This window comes from Eriocheir sinensis, chromosome 59 (genome assembly GCF_024679095.1).
Source record: "Eriocheir sinensis breed Jianghai 21 chromosome 59, ASM2467909v1, whole genome shotgun sequence".
Taxonomy (NCBI): Eukaryota; Metazoa; Arthropoda; class Malacostraca; order Decapoda; family Varunidae; genus Eriocheir; species Eriocheir sinensis.
In genome coordinates this window covers 598,259-616,795 of record NC_066567.1, presented here as the reverse complement: position 1 = coordinate 616,795, position 18,537 = coordinate 598,259, and the positions used below count along the sequence as shown (strand labels likewise).

General features: G+C 41.8%; 4 protein-coding genes across 7 annotated transcripts in view; 3 read left to right on the top strand and 1 right to left on the bottom strand.

The window, feature by feature from the left end:
- Window positions 1-419: 419 nt before the first annotated feature.
- Window positions 420-6,331, top strand: LOC126985244 (cleavage and polyadenylation specificity factor subunit 4-like). 2 transcript variants are annotated; one of them, XM_050839859.1, is made up of 7 exons: window positions 420-584; window positions 765-918; window positions 1,796-1,999; window positions 2,152-2,341; window positions 3,018-3,168; window positions 3,821-3,937; window positions 6,096-6,331. In XM_050839859.1, exons 2-7 carry the CDS (start codon window positions 816-818, stop codon window positions 6,165-6,167), a joined length of 837 nt encoding a protein of 278 aa, XP_050695816.1. In that variant the 5' UTR covers window positions 420-584; window positions 765-815; the 3' UTR covers window positions 6,168-6,331. The 2 variants fall into 2 exon arrangements, with proteins under 2 accessions (XP_050695816.1, XP_050695815.1); XM_050839858.1 differs by having other exon boundaries at window positions 420-918.
- Window positions 6,332-7,267: 936 nt separating this feature from the next.
- Window positions 7,268-10,579, top strand: LOC126985242 (60S ribosomal protein L15). Of its 2 annotated transcripts, none has more exons than XM_050839856.1 (4): window positions 7,268-7,383; window positions 8,769-8,945; window positions 9,491-9,627; window positions 10,220-10,579. In XM_050839856.1, exons 2-4 carry the CDS (start codon window positions 8,774-8,776, stop codon window positions 10,523-10,525), a joined length of 615 nt encoding a protein of 204 aa, XP_050695813.1. In that variant the 5' UTR covers window positions 7,268-7,383; window positions 8,769-8,773; the 3' UTR covers window positions 10,526-10,579. The 2 variants fall into 2 exon arrangements, with proteins under 2 accessions (XP_050695813.1, XP_050695812.1); XM_050839855.1 differs by having other exon boundaries at window positions 7,285-7,383; window positions 8,759-8,945.
- A 490-nt stretch (window positions 10,580-11,069) lies between these two features.
- Window positions 11,070-14,349, bottom strand: LOC126985243 (NADH dehydrogenase [ubiquinone] 1 beta subcomplex subunit 11, mitochondrial-like). The gene is made up of 3 exons (XM_050839857.1): window positions 14,123-14,349; window positions 12,595-12,728; window positions 11,070-11,536 (listed from the first exon to the last, which is right to left on the bottom strand). Exons 1-3 carry the CDS (start codon window positions 14,309-14,311, stop codon window positions 11,386-11,388), a joined length of 474 nt encoding a protein of 157 aa, XP_050695814.1. The 5' UTR covers window positions 14,312-14,349; the 3' UTR covers window positions 11,070-11,385.
- Window positions 14,350-17,100: 2,751 nt separating this feature from the next.
- The window catches only part of LOC126985236 (uncharacterized), a 51,721-nt gene continuing 50,284 nt past the window's right edge, over window positions 17,101-18,537 (top strand). For both annotated transcript variants that reach the window (XM_050839854.1, XM_050839850.1), the window contains exon 1: window positions 17,101-17,427. The gene's annotated coding sequence lies outside the window, so the exon portion shown is untranslated. The remainder of the gene's footprint in view (window positions 17,428-18,537) is intronic.

Genomic DNA, 18,537 nt, shown 5'->3' with positions numbered 1-18,537 from the left:
TTTTACCTTTATTTTGACATTATCTGTATTTTTTTCATATTCAGAGCAGTCGACATTACCGTTGAGAAGTAATTAAGAGGAAGAAATTTATATGTCGTAATTTTCATATATGTCTACCTTGTTTTACTGTTGCCTTATTTAAATAGGAGGTGTCATCATAGGCGTAATACACTGTAGACAAAATAATAGAGCAATATAAATAGAACCATGTGTTGGCCTCCCTCTGAACGTAAACAAACAGGAGGTGATTATCGTACTCAGAGCCTCGTATATACCGGTCTTTGAGGCATAGCTATTGCCCCAAAAAACACCAATAATTAACCATTTTAACGATAAATATATATGAAAGCAGTTATTGGAGTCAAGGAGGCAGTTTTGGGGTCGGAAATGGGAAAACACAGGAGGCTGCGTACGACAATCTGGCATGTAAACAAACAGGAGGAGGTCAGACTCAACAAGACGGGAAAGGAGAAGAAAAACCACAACAACCCGCCTCCCATGGCCCGCCCAGCCCCATAAAACACTGCAGAAGGAGAAGAAGAAGAAAACTACACTACCACACCTCAGGAGCTGCCGTTGTTAAGGTTGTAGCCCCATATCTTACCCAGGAAAGGGACGGGTGGACAGGGACTCGGGTCAACCATCCTTGTCTGCCCTAGGAAACCGTGCTGACCAGCCTAGGAAACCGGGCTAACCATCCTAAACCGGGCGTACCATCCTTATCTGTCTTAGAAAACCGTGCTGACCATCCTTGTCTGTCCCAGGAAGCCGTGCCAACCATCCTTGTCTGTCCCGCCCCTGCACACACCGCCAGGATGGAGATCATCGTGGCCAACGTGGACAAGGTGACGTTCGACATCGAGGTGCAGCTGGAGGAGCAGGTGGGGGCCCAGACGCTGCCCTTCCCCGGCATGGACAGTAAGTGGCGGATAATACTGACGAGAGGGCGGCCACCTCTTTCCAAGTTAATACTTATAATATGGATTCCTCTTTGGTCCCTGAATGCAGTGCAGTAAAAAGATTACTTCCAGTATATAGAAGGGGGGCCGAGCGGGGCAGAGCCCACCGTTGAGTAGGTTACATTAGGTTAGGTTAGTTTAAATTTCTTCGGCATTCAGTGTGGCATTCAGTGTGGGGCGGCGGAAATGCGCACTGTGTTACGGGACAGGGCAGCGTTAATAATCACCTTAGTGACTCCTAAGTTAATTGGGTCATTTCATTAGGGGAACTGCATTAACACAGTGAAAAAATTCCTGTGATGAACATCACTGAGTGCCAGGGGCTTTTTTCATTATGTTACTGCAGTTTCCCTAATGTATATATACACCATGTGTCAAAGGTGTTGACACTGTGGCCACGAGTGTGACTGGGGTCATGTTCACAGTGGGGCTGGGGTCATGTTCACAGTGGGGCTGGGGTCATGTTCACAGTGGGGCTGGGGTCATGTTCACAGTGGGGCTGGGGTCATGTTCACAGTGGGGCTGGGGTCATGTTCACAGTGGGGCTGGGGCGTCAGGTTAGGCCACAGAAGTGGCTGCTGGCGCAGTGAGCTTTAGCTCATCAGTGGCGGTACGCTGCCCTGACATCCACTCAGAATGCATGGGTTCAACTCCCCTGCACTCAGTGGTGTTTATTATGGGATTAATTCAGTTCACAACCATAGCATTTTACATCTTCCTTTTCTGATAACTCACTAAGAAAGCTAGGAGTTCAAATCTTCAGTATAACCTGACCATAGTTTACAATGCCACAGGATACTCAGCCATCTAATTTCTTTCCTTTCTTGTCCTTCCAGAGTCCATTGCCGCGGTCTGCACTTTCTACATGCGAGGGAACTGCAGCAAGAGCGTCAACTGTCCATTCCGTCATGTGCGCGGCGACCGCACGGTGGTGTGCAAACATTGGCTGCGAGGCCTCTGCAAGAAGGGCGACCAGTGCGAGTTTCTCCACGAGTACGACATGTCCAAGATGCCCGAGTGTTACTTCTACTCAAGATTTAGTGAGTGATGCGTGTCAACTGTCAAGTGTGTATTTTTTTGTTTGTTTATTTGTTTGCTTTACACGGAAGGAGCTCCAAAAATTCTTCCTGTAATTACAACATTTTTATTTTTCTATTATTGTTATTTACTCCCCCCCCCCCTTCCCCCCTAGATGCCTGCCACAACAAGGAGTGTCCATTCCTGCACATCAACCCCGATATGAAGATGAAGGACTGCCCGTGGTATGATCGAGGGTTCTGCCGCCACGGTCCGCAGTGCCGCAACAGACATGTTCGTCGCGTCCTCTGCATGAATTACTTCTCTGGCTTCTGCCCCGACGGACCCAACTGTAAATTCATGCAGTGAGTGTCATGTGATGATTCCTTGCCTTCTCTCCCGATCTTTTCCTTCTTTCCTTCCCTCTGTGTGATACCTAGTCTTTTCCTTTCTTCCTTCCCTCCCTGTGATACCTATTCCTTCCTTCCTTTCTTTCCTCCCTGTTATAGTCTTTTCATTCTTTCCTTCGATTGATTCCTTCCACTTTTCCTCCTTCCTTTTCCATAATGGTTTCTTCCTTCCTTTCTTTGCAGTTTTGGTCTCTTCCTTCCTTCTTACAGTTTCTTCCTTCCTTCCATCTTTCTTTCCTTCGCCCCTTTACCTTTGATATGCAACCCAGTTTTTGCCTTTATAGATCTCAGTCACTTATACTTCTCTTCGTCAGCAAGGACAAATACAACACCTAATTCTCCACTCCTTTGCCTTCCTTTTACAGCCACAGTTTGAGCTACTCCAGGTTAACCAAACATAACAATCACCAATTTCTTACCTCTAAAAACTTCAATCACTTATACCTCCCTACCAGTGACACCTAATTCCTTACCCTTTTGCCTCTCCCTTCGACAGGCACGATTTGGATCACCCACCCTCTCGATTCCATACATAACAATCGCCTATTTCTTTCCTCTATAAACTTCAATCACTTATACTTCCTTACCAGTGACACCTAATTCCTTACCCTTTCGCCTCCCCCTTCGACAGCCCACGGTTTGAGCTGCCGCAGGTTATGGACGACAAACAGATGCCCCACAAAAAGCAGGGCATCACGTGTCACTACTGTGGCGAGACTGGACACAAGGCCTCGCAATGCTTCAAGGCGAACCCGGACCTGAGGGAACAGAACACCATCATTGTGAGTCTGAGGAGGGGAAGGAGTGTGAGGTAGTTTTGTGAGGTTAGCAAGTGAGGTTATTCAGGTTTTGTAAGCTGAGTGACAGTGAGATATTTTTATAAGCTTAGTGATAGTGAGGTAGGTTAGTGAGTAGTGATAGTGAGCTTATTGATAGTGAGGATAGGCAGTTTTATGAGCATAGCAATAGTGAGATTACCAAGATTTTATGAGCCTAGTAATAGTGAGGTAATTTTATGACCCTAGTGAGAGTGAGGTGTAGTTTCAAGAGCTTGGCAATAGTGAGCCCAGTGTTGGTGAAGATGGTGAGGCCATGTTTAGAGCCTCGTGATAGTGAGAATAGAGGGGGTGAGTAACAGTGAGATAATTTTATGATTGTGAGAATAGTGAGGCATGGTTTCAAGAGCTTGGCAATAGTGAGCCCAGTGTTAGTGAAGATGGTGAGGTAGTGATTAAGAGCGTAGTGATAGTTTGTCAAGTCATCTGCACCATGAACATGAAAAAAAAAAAAAGAACACACAAGAACCCAACTTAATCTCCTTCTGTCCTTTGTAAATTTTTGTCCCAAGTGTCAGAAGCATCTGTAAATACCAACCAATACTTCTTTTTTTCTTTTTTCCATTTTCTTCTCTTTTCTAATTTCTTTCCATTGCAGAGCCTGGCGTCGGGCGGCCCCAAGAGTCAGCCCGGCAAGGATATGGGTTCCCACGGCGGCGGTGGCGGAGGCGGCTACGAATCAGGCAACCGATTGGATAACATCACGTGCTTCAAGGTAATGGGCAGGGAGGGGACATGGGGTGAAGGGAGAGGGCGTAGTGGGAATGTGTAAGGGGGGTTATGCATGTTATTTTTCTTGTATTTTATCTCTGTCAATCCCTGTCCAATTTTCCATACACAAGACATTAGTTAATTTAGGTCTTGACTCAGAAAATTCATATATGCTTCCTTACTAATGAGACTTTCTATACAGCAAAGTGAGGTCATTTTTTGTTGATTTATACCATAAGGGGCTGGCTATCATGTGTCTGAAGAAACCCTAAACTTAACCTAACATAACCCAAAATAAACACTATAGGTCTTGACTCGGAAGATTCATATATGCTTCCTTACTAATGGGACTTTATATACAACCAAGTGAGGTCATTCTTTGTTGATTTATACCATAAGGTGCTGGCTGTCATGTGTCTGAAGATACCCTAAACTTAACCTAACATAACCCAAAACAAACACTATAGGTCTTGACTCAGAAGATTCATATATGCTTCCTTACTAATGGGACTTTATATACAACCAAGTGAGGTCATTCTTTGTTGATTTATACCACAAGGGGCTGGCTATCATGTGTCTGAAGATACCCTAAACTTAACCTAACATAACCCAAATCAAACACTATATCATATAGGTCTTGATTCGGAAGATTCATATATGCTTCCTTACTAATGGGACTTTATATACAACCAAGTGAGGTCATTCTTTGTTGATTTATACCATAAGGTGCTGGCTGTCATGTGTCTGAAGATACCCTAAACTTAACCTAACATAACCCAAAACAAACACTAAAGGTCTTGACTCAGAAAATTCATATATGCTTCCTTACTAATGAGACTTTTTATACAGCAAAGTGAGGTCATTCTTTGTTGATTTATACCATAAGGTGCTGGCTATCATGTGTCTGAAGAAACCCTAAACCTAACCTAACAGAACCCAAAACAAACACTCTAGGTCTTGACTCAGAAAATTCATATATGCTTCCTTACTAATGAGACTTTTTATACAGCAAAGTGAGGTCATTCTTTGTTGATTTATACCATAAGGTGCTGGCTGTCATGTGTCTGAAGATGCCCTAAACTTAACCTAACATAACCCAAAACAAACACTATAGGTCTTGACTCAGAAGATTCATATATGCTTCCTTACTAATGAGACTTTCTATACACCAAAGTGAGGTCATTCTTTATTGATTTATACCATAAGGGGCTGACTGTTGATTTATACCACAAGGGGCTGACTATCATGTGTTTGAAGATACCCTAAATTTAACCTTACACTACCTAAAACAAACATTATAGGTCTTGACTCAGAAAATTCATATATGCTTCCTTACTAATGAGACTTTCTATACACCAAAGTGAGGTCATTCTTTGTTGATTTATACCATAAGGGGCTGACTATCATGTGTTTGAAGATACCCTAAACCCTTACACTACCTAAAACAAACATTATAGGTCTTGACTCAGAAAATTCATATATGCTTCCTTACTAATGAGACTTTTTATACAGCAAAGTGAGGTCATTCTTTGTTGATTTATACCATAAGGTGCTGGCTGTCATGTGTCTGAAGATACCCTAAACTTAACCTAACATATCCCAAAACAAACACTAAAGGTCTTGACTCAGAAAATTCATATATGCTTCCTTACTAATGAGACTTTCTATACACCAAAGTGAGGTCATTCTTTGTTGATTTTTACCATAAGGGGCTGACTATCATGTGTTTGAAGATAACCTAAACTTAACCTAACCTAAACCCCCTATCTAATACATCTTATATTTCCCTTCTATGCTGGTCTCTTTCCTCCCCAATTCCTTCCATAACACTAATCCTTCTTTCTTCCCTTCCTTCTGTATCCAATCCCCTAATCCCCTCTATATCAAGGGGCACAAAATACAAAACCAGCAACGATATAAAAAAATCCACTTGACACTGCTCCGAGGAAACAGAAAAGAACGAGACGACCTTTTTTTTCTTCTTTTTTTTATAGTACAGAAAGCAACTCAAGGACAACAACAAAAAAAGTGTTAATAAAACCCACTAATCGGCGTTCCCACAAAAGTGAAAAGTATAGAGTGGCCGAGAGAGAGGTCAATTTCAGGTGGAGATGTGTCTTGATACATTCCTGATATATGTTCTTTTTCTCCTTATTTTTCAGTGCGGAGAGCAGGGTCACTTCGCCAACCGTTGCACCAAGGGACAGTTCGCCTTCCTCAGCTCCGGCAACTAAGGGAGCGGAAGGGAAGGGAAGGGGAAGGAACAGCCAGCGCAGGACATCAAGAGTTATGCATATATTAATAGCGATAGTTACTTTTTCTATATAATTGTGTGCCTGTGTGAGTGTGTGTGTGTGTGTGTATGTGTGTGTATGTAATAATAAATGAGAGAATGATGTTAGTGTGTTTTGTTTAATGCCTTGTTTTGTTATTTAGCATAAGTAGTAGTAGTAGTAGTAGTAGTAGTAGTAGTAGTAGTAGTGGTAGTAATAGTAGTAGTAGTAGTAGAAATAATAACACAAATAATATCTAAAACATTGAGTGTCATTACTGTAGAGTCTATTGAAAGTCTTACATCCAATATTTCACATTTATTTATTTATTTTTTGTTATTATTTTTTGAGATCTACATTAAGATATATTAAGGCATCTCTGGTGTACGACATTATAGGATCAGAACCGTCTACTGTGGACGCTTACCCCTAAAAAATCGATAAAATTTAATAAATAAGAAATTAATCAGAAAAAAAGAGAAATGCTTGCAATCACAGCCTCCAAGAAAGATGTGATGCCCTGAGGTACGTCTAAGAAAACACCGATATCTCATAAATATAATTAACCGGGTGGGAGTGAGGTGTGTGAAGTCGGTTTTGGATGAACTGGACACACTCAGCGCGCACTCTATAGTATGTAACTCTATGGATTCAGAATGCGTTGATATATATATTTTTTTTATAGGTTACAAAGTTTAATAGCTAAGCACTGTATGAATTCAAACACACTATTTACAGAAAGACTCCTAGCAAGTTGAGCAGTATCGTACACTCATTTATTTATCGCATGTGTGTACTTCTGATAACACGAACAAACGCATGTAGACAGCATTCACACCACATTACATCAACTAAACTAACTTATCATGCTCATAGTCTTACCAATAAGACTTAACAATAAAATAAACGGGATTTGCCTATGATCTACAAATTCTACATAGATAACCCCGTCTCCATATTCATAATTTGTTCTTGAATGATGTTGTAGATGTAGTATTAACTATGTGTTCTTGTAGTGAGTTCCATGTATTTATAAAACCCTAGAAAGTGCATTAAGATGATTATTATATTTAAATTTTGGTATATATACAGCCCCTCCCGGAAAAGAACCACCGCGCCAGTCTGTTGCCTCGGGAGGGTTGGCCAGCCTGTCTTTCCCTCCTCAGCGGCGGCCCCGGTAGGTCACACGTTAACTATTTTTCCCTGTGCGTCCATTTCCAGGCCTCTATTAACCCTGTCACTTTGAGGAAAACTCCGTACACGTCTATAGTTTTAATATAATGGAGGAAGGGTCGTATATGTGTCCAGGGGGAAGGGAAAACAGGTGTGTAGCGGTGGTGGCGGCGGGGTGAACGCATGTGGCGGAGCACGAGGAGGCCGAGGTGCTGTTTGGGTTTTATTATTTTGTTATTTTTTCGTTTAATGGCGGATTCCTTGACCTCCTGTAGTGTGTGGTCTTATTCACGGCAGCTCGGCATGATATACAGTCGGTTAATCTAGTCCCCTGTGCTGAATTCCCTGGTAATGAGCATATTTTATCCCTGTCAACATGTGCGGACAGTATTGAAAATGTCTGAATGCTAGACTTGCCTTTGTGTTATTGTTGAAGGGCGAGAATGGATGCCCCTTAACCACAATAAGAAGGTATGTTGTGGAAAACTCCCTACACATTTCTAGTTTTGATATAATGGAGGAGAGATTGTAGGGGGAATGTTCAACCCATATTGGTAATTTGTGTTATTGTTGAAGGGCGAGAATGCATGCCCTTACTTGCAACAATAAACTTTCAATTAATCAATCTAACCACAAAAAGAAGGTACGTTGAGGAAAACTCCCTATACACCTCTAGATTTGATATAATGGAGGAGAGATTGTAGGGGGAATGTTCAACCCATATTGGTAATTTGTGTTATTGTTGAAGGGCGAGAATGGATGCCCTTTAACCACAATAAGAAGGTATGTTGTGGAAAACTCCCTACACGCCTCTAGATTTGATATAATGGAGGAGAGATTGTAGGGGGAATGTTCAACCCATATTGGTAATTTGTGTTATTGTTGAAGGGCGAGAATGCATGTCCTCTAGCCACGATATGAAGGCACGTTGAGGAAAACTCCCTACACATCTCTGGTTTTGATATAATGGAGGAGAGATTGTAATTATTGTATATATGTGCAGGGGGAATGTTCAACCCACATTGGTAATTTTAGGGTTGCAAAGCTAAATATTGTGAACATGTACCGACAGCGCTTCACGACCAATGATATTAATACCTGTGATGAGAACTGCCCGTGTTTTTATCTTAATTGAAAAGCATAACGTCCTCCATGCAAGGCTCGATTCCTTCATGTTGGCACCCGGCAGCCTTAAAACTGTGGCCCTTTGGACGTGTGTGTGCGGATATTTTCCTACTCGCCTTCACTCCTCTGACATGATGAAAGATAATGCACCATTCATAGGTTCTGCTGACAAACAAAACCCATATCTGATCCCTGCCACCCCTTCTCCCTCCCCCTCTCCCCTGCACCCTTCCTAACGCCTCTCCCTCCCGCAGGGGCAAGCAGTCACCATGGGGGCCTACAAGTACATGCAGGAGATTTACCGGAAGAAGCAGAGTGATGTGATGCGCTTCCTGCTGAGGGTGCGGGCCTGGCAGTACCGCCACCTCAACAAGCTGCACCGTGCGCCGCGCCCGACCCGCCCGGAGAAGGCGCGCCGCCTCGGCTACAAGGCCAAGCAAGGTGAATACGCAGGATGATTTTGTTTACTCTTATATTTTTTGTAATCGTTTAAATGTCAGCAAGGAGAACACTCGGATGACTTTGTTTACTCATCTTTTTTGTTATGTATGTAATATTGTGAGCGAGGAGACACCCAAGACTAATAGATTCACAAAATAAACATCCCTGCAATACATTTCTTGTTATAAAAAGTCAATTAGGATAATAGTGAGTTTTTGACAGACCAACAGCACGTGCAAGTAACTTTTCTATATTTCATACTGTGCGCAAATGTTCTGTAGATGGATGAAAGATTCCTTTTTTGTTAAATAATAGTTTGTTGCTACCTCATTTAGGGGGCAAGCCTTGTCGAATCATTGCCATCTGTATCTTGCCGAGTTTTCTCCACTGACCTTAACGCTGCATCACCCGTACCATGATGATAACCCATGCACCACGCATATGGATGCTGATGATCACTTGTTTGCACTGACTCTTCCCCCTCACGCCCTCTGCCCAAGCCCTGCCGGCACACCCATTCACCCACCTCCTCCCTCTACCCGCAGGCTTCGTCATCTACCGCATCCGTATCCGCCGCGGTGGCCGCAAACGCCCCGTGCCCAAGGGTGCCACCTACGGCAAGCCCAAGAGCCACGGCGTCAACCAGCTCAAGCCCACACGCAACCTTCAGTCCCTGGCTGAGGTGAGTCGCTGTCTTGTGTATTCAAGTTAGGTATTTTGTCTTTTCCTATTTATGTTTTGTGTACTTTACAGAAATTTTAAAATACAGGGTAGTTGCACAAATGTAAGGTCTGCATAACTTCTCATTACTGAACTTTGCAAGCTTGAAAAAAAGAAAAACTCGGGCGTGGACTTCATATTCCTTCTCATATTGATTTGTTTTTTGTTTGATGAAGGAACGGCACAAAGTTGCCTTCATGTGGATGTTGTAGTTTTTCATCTACTTTGTACTGTGTAGTCAGAGGGTGGGAGTTGTAGTAGTGCTTTTGGAGGCTGGGTTCTTCTCCAAGTCTGAGGCTTAGCCATGACCAGCACAGGAAATGGATTGGAATCATTAACAAAATAAGAAGAGGATGGATCTCTTCAAGACTGAGTTGAAACAGCATGAAAGGGAAGAATCTTTTCAGCCAGCTAAACAATTGCATTTCCAGCCTTACACTTCAGCCATTAGTTTAAGAAAGCAGCCTGCACCAGGAGTGTGAACACCCTCCTCTGGCTGCCCCTCTCAGTAGGGTTTTGGGTACTAACTGTTGGTTGGTTGGTGTGTCCCACAGGAGCGCACAGGTCGTCGCCTGGGTGGGCTGCGTGTGCTGAACAGCTACTGGGTAGCACAGGACTCCACCTACAAGTACTATGAGGTGATTCTGGTGGACATCCGACACAATGTGGTTCGCAAGGACGGCTCCCTCAACTGGATCTGCAAACACACGCAGAAGCACAGGGAGATGCGAGGCAAGACCTCGGCCGGCAGGAAGCACCGCGGGCTGGGCCGAGGCTTCCACTTCTCCCAGACCAAGGGAGGCTCGCGTCGCGCCCGCTGGCTGCGCCACAACTCGCTTTCCCTGCGCAGGAAGCGTTAAAATCACCATCTGGTGTTATTTCTTTAATAAAAAAAATGATTATTCCACGCAACATTGAGTAGTTTTATTTTCATTGGTATGGTGATTGTTGATGTATTAGAGGGTTTATATTTTTCCTGATGTGTAGTATGTTCCACTGAGTATTGGGAGTAGTCTTCAGGCATGGAGTCTTAATTCAATGGCAACTGTGCTCCAGCTTGAGTTGCCCTTTACCCATGTTGCTCACCACGAGGGTAGGCTGAGGAGGTGAATCATGTTACCAAACCAAGGCAAGCTATCCATCTGTTCTGTGATTAATAAGCAGCACTAATGGTAATCCTCCCAATGAACCAGTCTGCCAGTCATGGAATACAGATATCAGAGCACTTGCTATTATTCAAGAGTAATATTTCCCACCTCATTAAGGCTGAAGACTCAGCTGAAAATGAAGTGACCCAACTCATTGAGGCTGAAGTATATCCGATATATTTATTCAGTAAAATAAAATCGGCCAAAACTTGCTCTTATGCTATACTAAATATAAGTCAGAAGGGCATGGAGAAAATTTGTATATAATAAATCTTTTATTTTAGAAGATATTTACATTAATTAAACAACTCCATTGTAATTTAAGACACGACCCTACACTTACGTACATTACAAGTCGCTTCCTGGCACAGCTTTGCACCACAGAGAACAGCAGGCAGTGGCTACATTAAGACCTCAACTACCACCATCCAAATCATACAACAATTTTTCTATGCAACGTTACTGCCCGTCCCAAAATATATATAAATAAGAATTCCCAATGAGCTGGAAAGTGTGATGGCAGTGGCTGTGTAGGGAGTGCGCGTGTAACTGTGTGTCTTCCGTCCACCCCTCTAAATAATAATCTCGACGCCGGCCAACTCCTCATCGGACGGAAGCTCGATATTCTCTGGGGCGACCAGGTTGGCATCAATGGCAGGCAGGCCGAGTGCTTCCCGTCGCCTCAGCTCAAGGAAGGCCTCACGCTGGGCCCAGTGGCGATTCCTGTAGACAAAAAGAAAGATTGCTTACCTTAGTGTTGATAAAGAGGCTAGGGAGCTAAATAACTCATATGGGTGCCTCTTCTCAGTGATTCTGCCTCCAGTTTGTCATACCAATGTTATGTTAGATACTATGTGATTTTTTTTTCAAGGAGGAGTAAGATGGTGTTATAAAGCCTTATCCTAACGCATCTACATCTACCTATAATGGGAAGAGAAGAGGATTATGAAAAGTGACATAAAAATAAGGGAGGGGAAAGTGTAAAAAAAGAAAAATACATCGAAAAAGGAAGGGAAAATATTACAAGGAACTCGGTATGTGATGTTTTCCAAGACGGCAGGAATAAAATGGCCTATCATCTAAATTCAGAAGAGGAAGAAGAAACGATTACGATAAAGAAAGGAAAGAGGAAGGTGACAAAAGATGGGGAGGAGGAAATATATGAAAATGAAAAACACGTGGAAAAAGGAACAATCACAGAACACATGCTAAGTAAAGGAGAAGGAGGAGGACGACATTTAACAAGAGGAAGATCAACAATCACAAAACACACGCTAAATAAAGGAGAAGGAGGACAACATTTAACAAGAGGAAGAGTAACAATCACAGAACACACGCTAAATAAAGAAGAAGAAGGAGGACAGCATTTAACAAGAGGAGGAGTAACAATCACAAAACACGTGCTAAATAAATAAAGAAGAAGGAGAAGGAGGACAACATTTAACAAGAGGAAGAGCAACAATCACAGAACACACGCTAAATAAAGAAGAAGGACCATCACAGAACACACGCTAAATAAAGAAGAAGGAGGACAGCATTTAACAAGAGGAAGAGTAACAATCACAGAACACGTGCTAAATAACGAGAAGAAGGAGGAGGACAATAAACAAGAAAGAACAAGAACCACAGAACACTTGTTAAATAAATATAGAAGGAGGTTAAACAAAGACAAGAACAGGAGACAATCATCACACCACACATCAAAAGAAGAAAAAGGACATTAAACAAAGACAAAAGAATAGACAACAAGATCACACACACACACAGACACACGAACATACTTGTAGTCAGGGAGGTAGGTCCAGAAGAAACCGGTGACGACGATGCAGAGGGTGACGCCGACGAAGAAGGTGATGTGCATTGAGGTGTTATCCTCCACAATGTTCTTTTGATCGAACCCCCAGCTCACCCAGTTCTGAGGGAGAAGCGCGTTGTCGTCAGGGAGGTATAAGCATATCATCACCTTGGTAAACAAACCGCGTAAGTCATTATTTTCTACTTTACAGGAAATTAGAAAAGAACTCATTATCTTGTTTGGCTTAAGAATTTGGCAGAACTGAAAGGGTTAATTCTAGAACCCACAAACCCTGAATGATGAAGGATACAAAAATTGGGTGTTATGTTGAAAAATTGATGGTAAAGTAAACCTGGAAATTGCTAAAAAATGACTTGGGTGATTATTTAATGAGGGTGACGATATGGCGCTCCCTGCTGAAGTGAGGTAATAATAATAATAATTTTTTTTTTCGCCCAGCGGCATATATAAAAAAAACACAGGACAAGAAAACGAACGAGATCGAACAAGACACATAATGCTTAAATAACTGACACCTTAAAACACGCACAAGATAATGAGAAAATTGTGATTAGAGTTCGGTGTTTCTGCACTTTTCTTCAGCACGTGTGAAAATGCTGACCGTTACGCTAAAACGTCTTTGAATCGTAGTTTGAGAAGTTGCCTCAGAACGCTTGAATAGCTGATCGATGCGAGGCGAGTGATATCTCAAGATCTATCCCCCATGTCGCTTACCTCACCTCAGGAGCAGCAATTAGCAGGCTTTTTTTTATTTCTACACTAAACTTTGCTGTTGTTTGTTGGTTTTGTTCTAGTTTGTCTACTTGTGATCATAGAGAGTAGTGAATGAAATATAGAAACAGTAAGCAAGTTGAACCTCTGTGAGATATTTAGCGGCTCCCATGGCAGGTATACAAAAAGCATTGTAGAGTCAATCATTTAGCGATTTCCAGAAAAAAATACCATTTCCATAATAGACACCATCATATTTTGTCCTGAGATAAGCATTTAGCATCAAAATTAGCAGGCTACGCTCTTGTGAATAACCCCCCGGCCCTGTCCTGGGTGTAATTCTGTAGTTTTACCATGTAGCTGATGCTGAAATATAGAGGTGGTGGTGGTATGTTCCTAGCTGTCCCCTTTTTGTCTGTAAATAAAGCGGGGACAGCTGGGAACAGGGGGACAACCAGGAACACAACACCGGCTGCGAAATCACTACCACCACCAACACTCAACACCACAACCAAGGCCATAGGAGCTTACAGAAGACCCCAAACCACCATAATCAACCACAATTAACCCCTTGCATCATTATCTAACGGTAAATAAGGGTGGACAGCTGGGAACAGGAGGACAACCAGGAACACAACACCGGCTCGAGATTCCCACCACAACCAAGGCCATAGGAGCTTACAGAAGACCCCAAACCACCATAATCAACCACAATTAACCCCTTGCATCATCAACATCAACCACAGAATCCCTCTCTCTCTCTCTCTCTCCCCCCGGTCAACCTTCTGCTGTGCGTCCGTGTCCGAGGCCTCTGTCTTGCTCTTGGTGCGTTCTGTGATCACATCTGTCACGGCAACGGTGTCCTTGTTCTTCTTGGAGGTGGAAATGCCCGCCGTCCGCACCACCAAGGGCTTGAGGAGGCGCTGGTTGAGCCGTAAAGGAAGGGAACCGAGCCGAGTGAGAGCCGCCATCTTGATCTTCTGCTGTGAGGGAGACTTGCCAAGACGAGCCTAAAGGATTTTACACACAAACAAAAGGTTATTAATGGCTTAGTTTTGTTTTTGAAGGTGTGTTTGTATTGATGGTATTATTATTATTGTTTTCATTCATACTTCTTTCTTTCTTGTCTATTTTTCTTTATTTCTTGGCAATCAATCAATCAATCATCAATCTTGGTTTGTTTGTTTCTCAGTTTCTTTCCTCTTTCTTTTTTTTTTCGTTATTATTACTATTCTCTTTTTGTTCTTGCTCTCCTCCTCCTCCTCCTCCTCCTTCTCCTCCTTCTTCTTCTTCTTCATAATCACTTTCCTCCTTTTCTTCTGTTGCAAAGTCAATAATATAATGAGAGAGAGAGAGAGAGAGAGAGAGAGAGAGAGAGAGAGAGAGAGAGAGAGAGAGAGAGAGAGAGAGAATGATAATGATTGCTGATGATGGTGATGATAGGGAAGCCTTGTATATGGAGGGTACGTGAACTTCAAACCTAAACTATCCCTTTGAGGAAGAAACCTTAAAAATAGTAACGTTCCCACGCCTGTTAATCATTGTGTACGTGTGTGTGTGTGTGTGTGTGTGTGTGTGTTAACTCTTCTTTTTGTTGTTGTTTTGTTAATTACTTCTCGTTGTTCTTGTCCTTGTTTTTGTTGCTATTGTTGTTTTTGTTGCTCTTTTCCTTTCTCCTCCTCCTCCTCTTCCTTCTTTTTCTTCTTCATCTTCGTCTTCTTGTTCATCTTTTTTGTTCTTTTATTTTGTGTCTTCTTGTTCTCGTTCTTCTTCTTCTTCACCATCATCATCATCATCATCTTCTTCTTCTTCTTCTTTTCTTCTTCTTCTTCTTCACCATCATCATCATCATTATCATCTTCTTCTTCTCCTTTTTCTTCTTCTTCTTCACCATCATCATCATTATCATCTTCTTCTTCTTCTTCTTCTTCTTCTTCTCCTTCACTAACAGCCTACCATCACCTCACCATCAAATCACCGTTATAAAAAAAGTCCCTGAATAAAAATCTCTTCCCTAATCTTCACACTAAAAAATAAACAACGCCAACATTTACACGTTCACACAAACTAACAATACACACATTTTTTTTCCTTTTGTTAATGTCAGTTCACTAGATAACCTTTGTATATAGACGTCTTATATTAACAGCAAGGGAGACACAGCTCAAGGCTAAACATATACACAACAAACACGATGAAAAAAAAGAAAAAACAACACTAATAAGACGCTGCTCCAAAAAGTTATTAAGGAGGATTATTAAGAATGCAGGAAGGAGGGAAGGAAGGGAGGAAGAAGGGAAGAAAAGAAAGAAAGAATGCAAGAAGGAGGAAAGCGATGAAAATTAAGGAAGGAAGAAGGGATGAAAAGATCGAAAGAAAGAATGAAGGAAGGAGGGAATATTAAGCGATGGAAAGGAACGAAGGAAGGAAGAAGGGATGAAAAGAAAGAAAGAATGAAGGAAGGAGGGAAGCGATAACAAGGAAAGAAGGAAGGAAGAAGGGAAGATATTAAAAAAAAGAATGCAGGAAGGAGGGAACATGAACGTTTAAGAAAGTATACCAACTAGTGCGTGAGGAACGCCTTCACGCCCACCACAGGAACGTTTGTTGTCATCCATATTAGTTGTTCCTAGTGACAAATATATATGTGTCACTAACAACACTACTTCAACTCTCTATCAAACACACACATGAACGTTTAAGGAAGTATCAGTGCATGAAGAACGCCTACACGCTCACCACAGGAACGATTGTTAAAATTTTCATCCATATTATGTAGAATAAATTGTTCCTAGTGACAAATATATATGGATAACTAACTAACTACACTACTTCAATGTCTTACACACACATGAACGTTTAAGAAAGTACCAATGCATGAGAAACGCCTACACGCCCCCACAGGAACGTTTGTTTTCAGCCATATTATGTAAAAGTAATTGCTAGTGACAAATATACATGGATCACTAACTACACTAATTCAACTTTCTACCTTACACACACATGAACGTTTAAGGAAGTATCAGCTGCATGAGGAACGCCCAAACGCCCCCACAGGAACGTTTGTTGTCATGCATTAAAGAGACGCATCCCAACCCTTGGCTGTGATACCCCGGCAACATCTCTGCGCATGTCTATCCCTAAACAAAGAGTGTCAAGGGAGTGTTCCAGGCTGATAAATGGCTCCCTTGCATCACTCAGAGGAATTTGAACCCCTTTTTCATCATTTCTTCGCTTCCTTTCTATTTTTTTCTCTATTTCCTCCCATCTATTTTGTCTTCCTTCCCTTCCTCCTTCGTATCCCTCCCTCTCTTCTATCCCTCCAGCGCCTTTCTCTCTTATTTTCCTTCGTTCCTGATTCCTATTCCTCCCTTCTAAGTATCGCTCAGGAGCGTTAAAGGGCGGAATAATCGGTTCCCGTCCACGCGAGAGGAATAAATAAGGAAAATCTATACCATGGAACAAAGCGTTGAAATTTTCGCATGCGTGGAACTCTTTGCAACCCGTATCATTTCTTTTTCCTTCCCGTTCCGCATTTTGTGTTTTCCGTCAAGTACCCCGAATTACCATTATCTAGGGTGATTTAAGCCCTCATTAGCGTTAACCAGGACGTTCTTAATCCCTCGTGAGTCAACCATGCACCGCGGAATGGTTAAAAACGATCAATTATACCTCAATGCAAAGGGCGGTAGGCGCAACATGGCAACCGCGGGGAGATTTTTAACCAGCTGACTGAGAGAAACACCGCCAGTTGGACACGAGCCGCGGGAGGGGAGTGTTGCATGCTCCTTCCTCCTCCTAACAATGACAGGAAGGACATGGCAAAAGGACACGTGAAAGCAAGCAAGAACAGAGGATGAAGGAATGTTGATAGACCCACAAGGATCCCCTACGAGAAAGTCCTATCATCGACACCTTCTAGTTCTGGGTCCAAGGAAGAGGAAGGAAGGAAGGAAGCGTTGAAAAATAAATGAAGATGATTATGATATGGATTAAGTAATTGGTTCCGTGTGGAGTCAAGACCAGTGTGCAAGAATTTAAAGAAGAGAAAGGAAGAAGGAAGGAAGAAGCAGGAATATATATTGACGTGAGTGTATTTTTTATTTCTCCTGTTTTTCTGCTTTTCTGGTATTTTCATTATTTTTTTGTTTTTTTCATATTTTGTTTTCTGGTTATGCAATTTTTATTTCATTCTTTTTCCTTACTTTTTTAATCATTCTTTCCTCTCTCCTTCCTTCCTTCCTTCCTTCGTGTTTTTTTTCTTTTCTTTCCTTTCATCCTTTGTTTTCTTTTCCTTCATTTCTTTCCTTTTTAATCTGTTCTCTCCTTCCTCTCTTCGTGGTTTCCTTCACTTATTTCCTTCACTTCTTTCTGTTTCCCTTTTCCTTAATTTCTTTCGTTTTCCCGTTTTTTCTTTCCTTTTTAATCTTTTCTCCTTCCTGTATTTTTCCTTTTTAATCCTTTTCTCTCCTTCCTTCCTTTCTTCATGGTTTCTTTCATTTCTTTCCTTCCCTTCTTTCTTTCTGTTTCCTTTTCCTTCAATTCTTTCCTTTTCCTGTTTTTCTTTTTCTTTCCTTTTTAATCCTTTTCTCTCTTTCCTTTCTTCGTGATTTCTTTCATTTCTTTCATTCCCTTCTTTCTTTCTGTTTCCTTTTTCCTTCATTTCTTTCGTTTTCCTGTTTTATTTTTCTTTCCTGGATTCTTTTTTTCCTTCCCTTTCCTTTGTTTCCTTTTCTTTCATTTTCCTGTTTTACTTTTTCTTTCCTGCATTCTTTTTCTTTCCCTTCTTTCGTTCTTTTTTTCCTTCCTTTCTTCTTTTTTCTTTCCTCCTCTCCTCCATGCTTTCTTTCCTTTTTCCTTCCTTCCTTCTTTTCCTCCCTTCTTTCTCCCATTCATATCGTTCCTTCTTTCCTTTTCTCCTCCTTCCTCCCTTTCTTCTTTCCTTCTATCTTTTCTTTCTTCCTTTTTTTCCTTTCTTTAATCTCTCCTGCATTAATACTATTTTTTTTCCTCTTCATTTCACTTCCTGTCCTTTCCTCTGTGTGTGTGTGTGTGTGTGTGTGTGTGTTTAGAAACCTTATACGTGTGTCCATAAGAAGTCATACAGTGTTATTATCTATCTATCTAATCTAATTTTATAATGCTCTCAGTCTATCTATTTCTGTCTTCCTGTCTGTCTGTGTGTATGTATGTATGT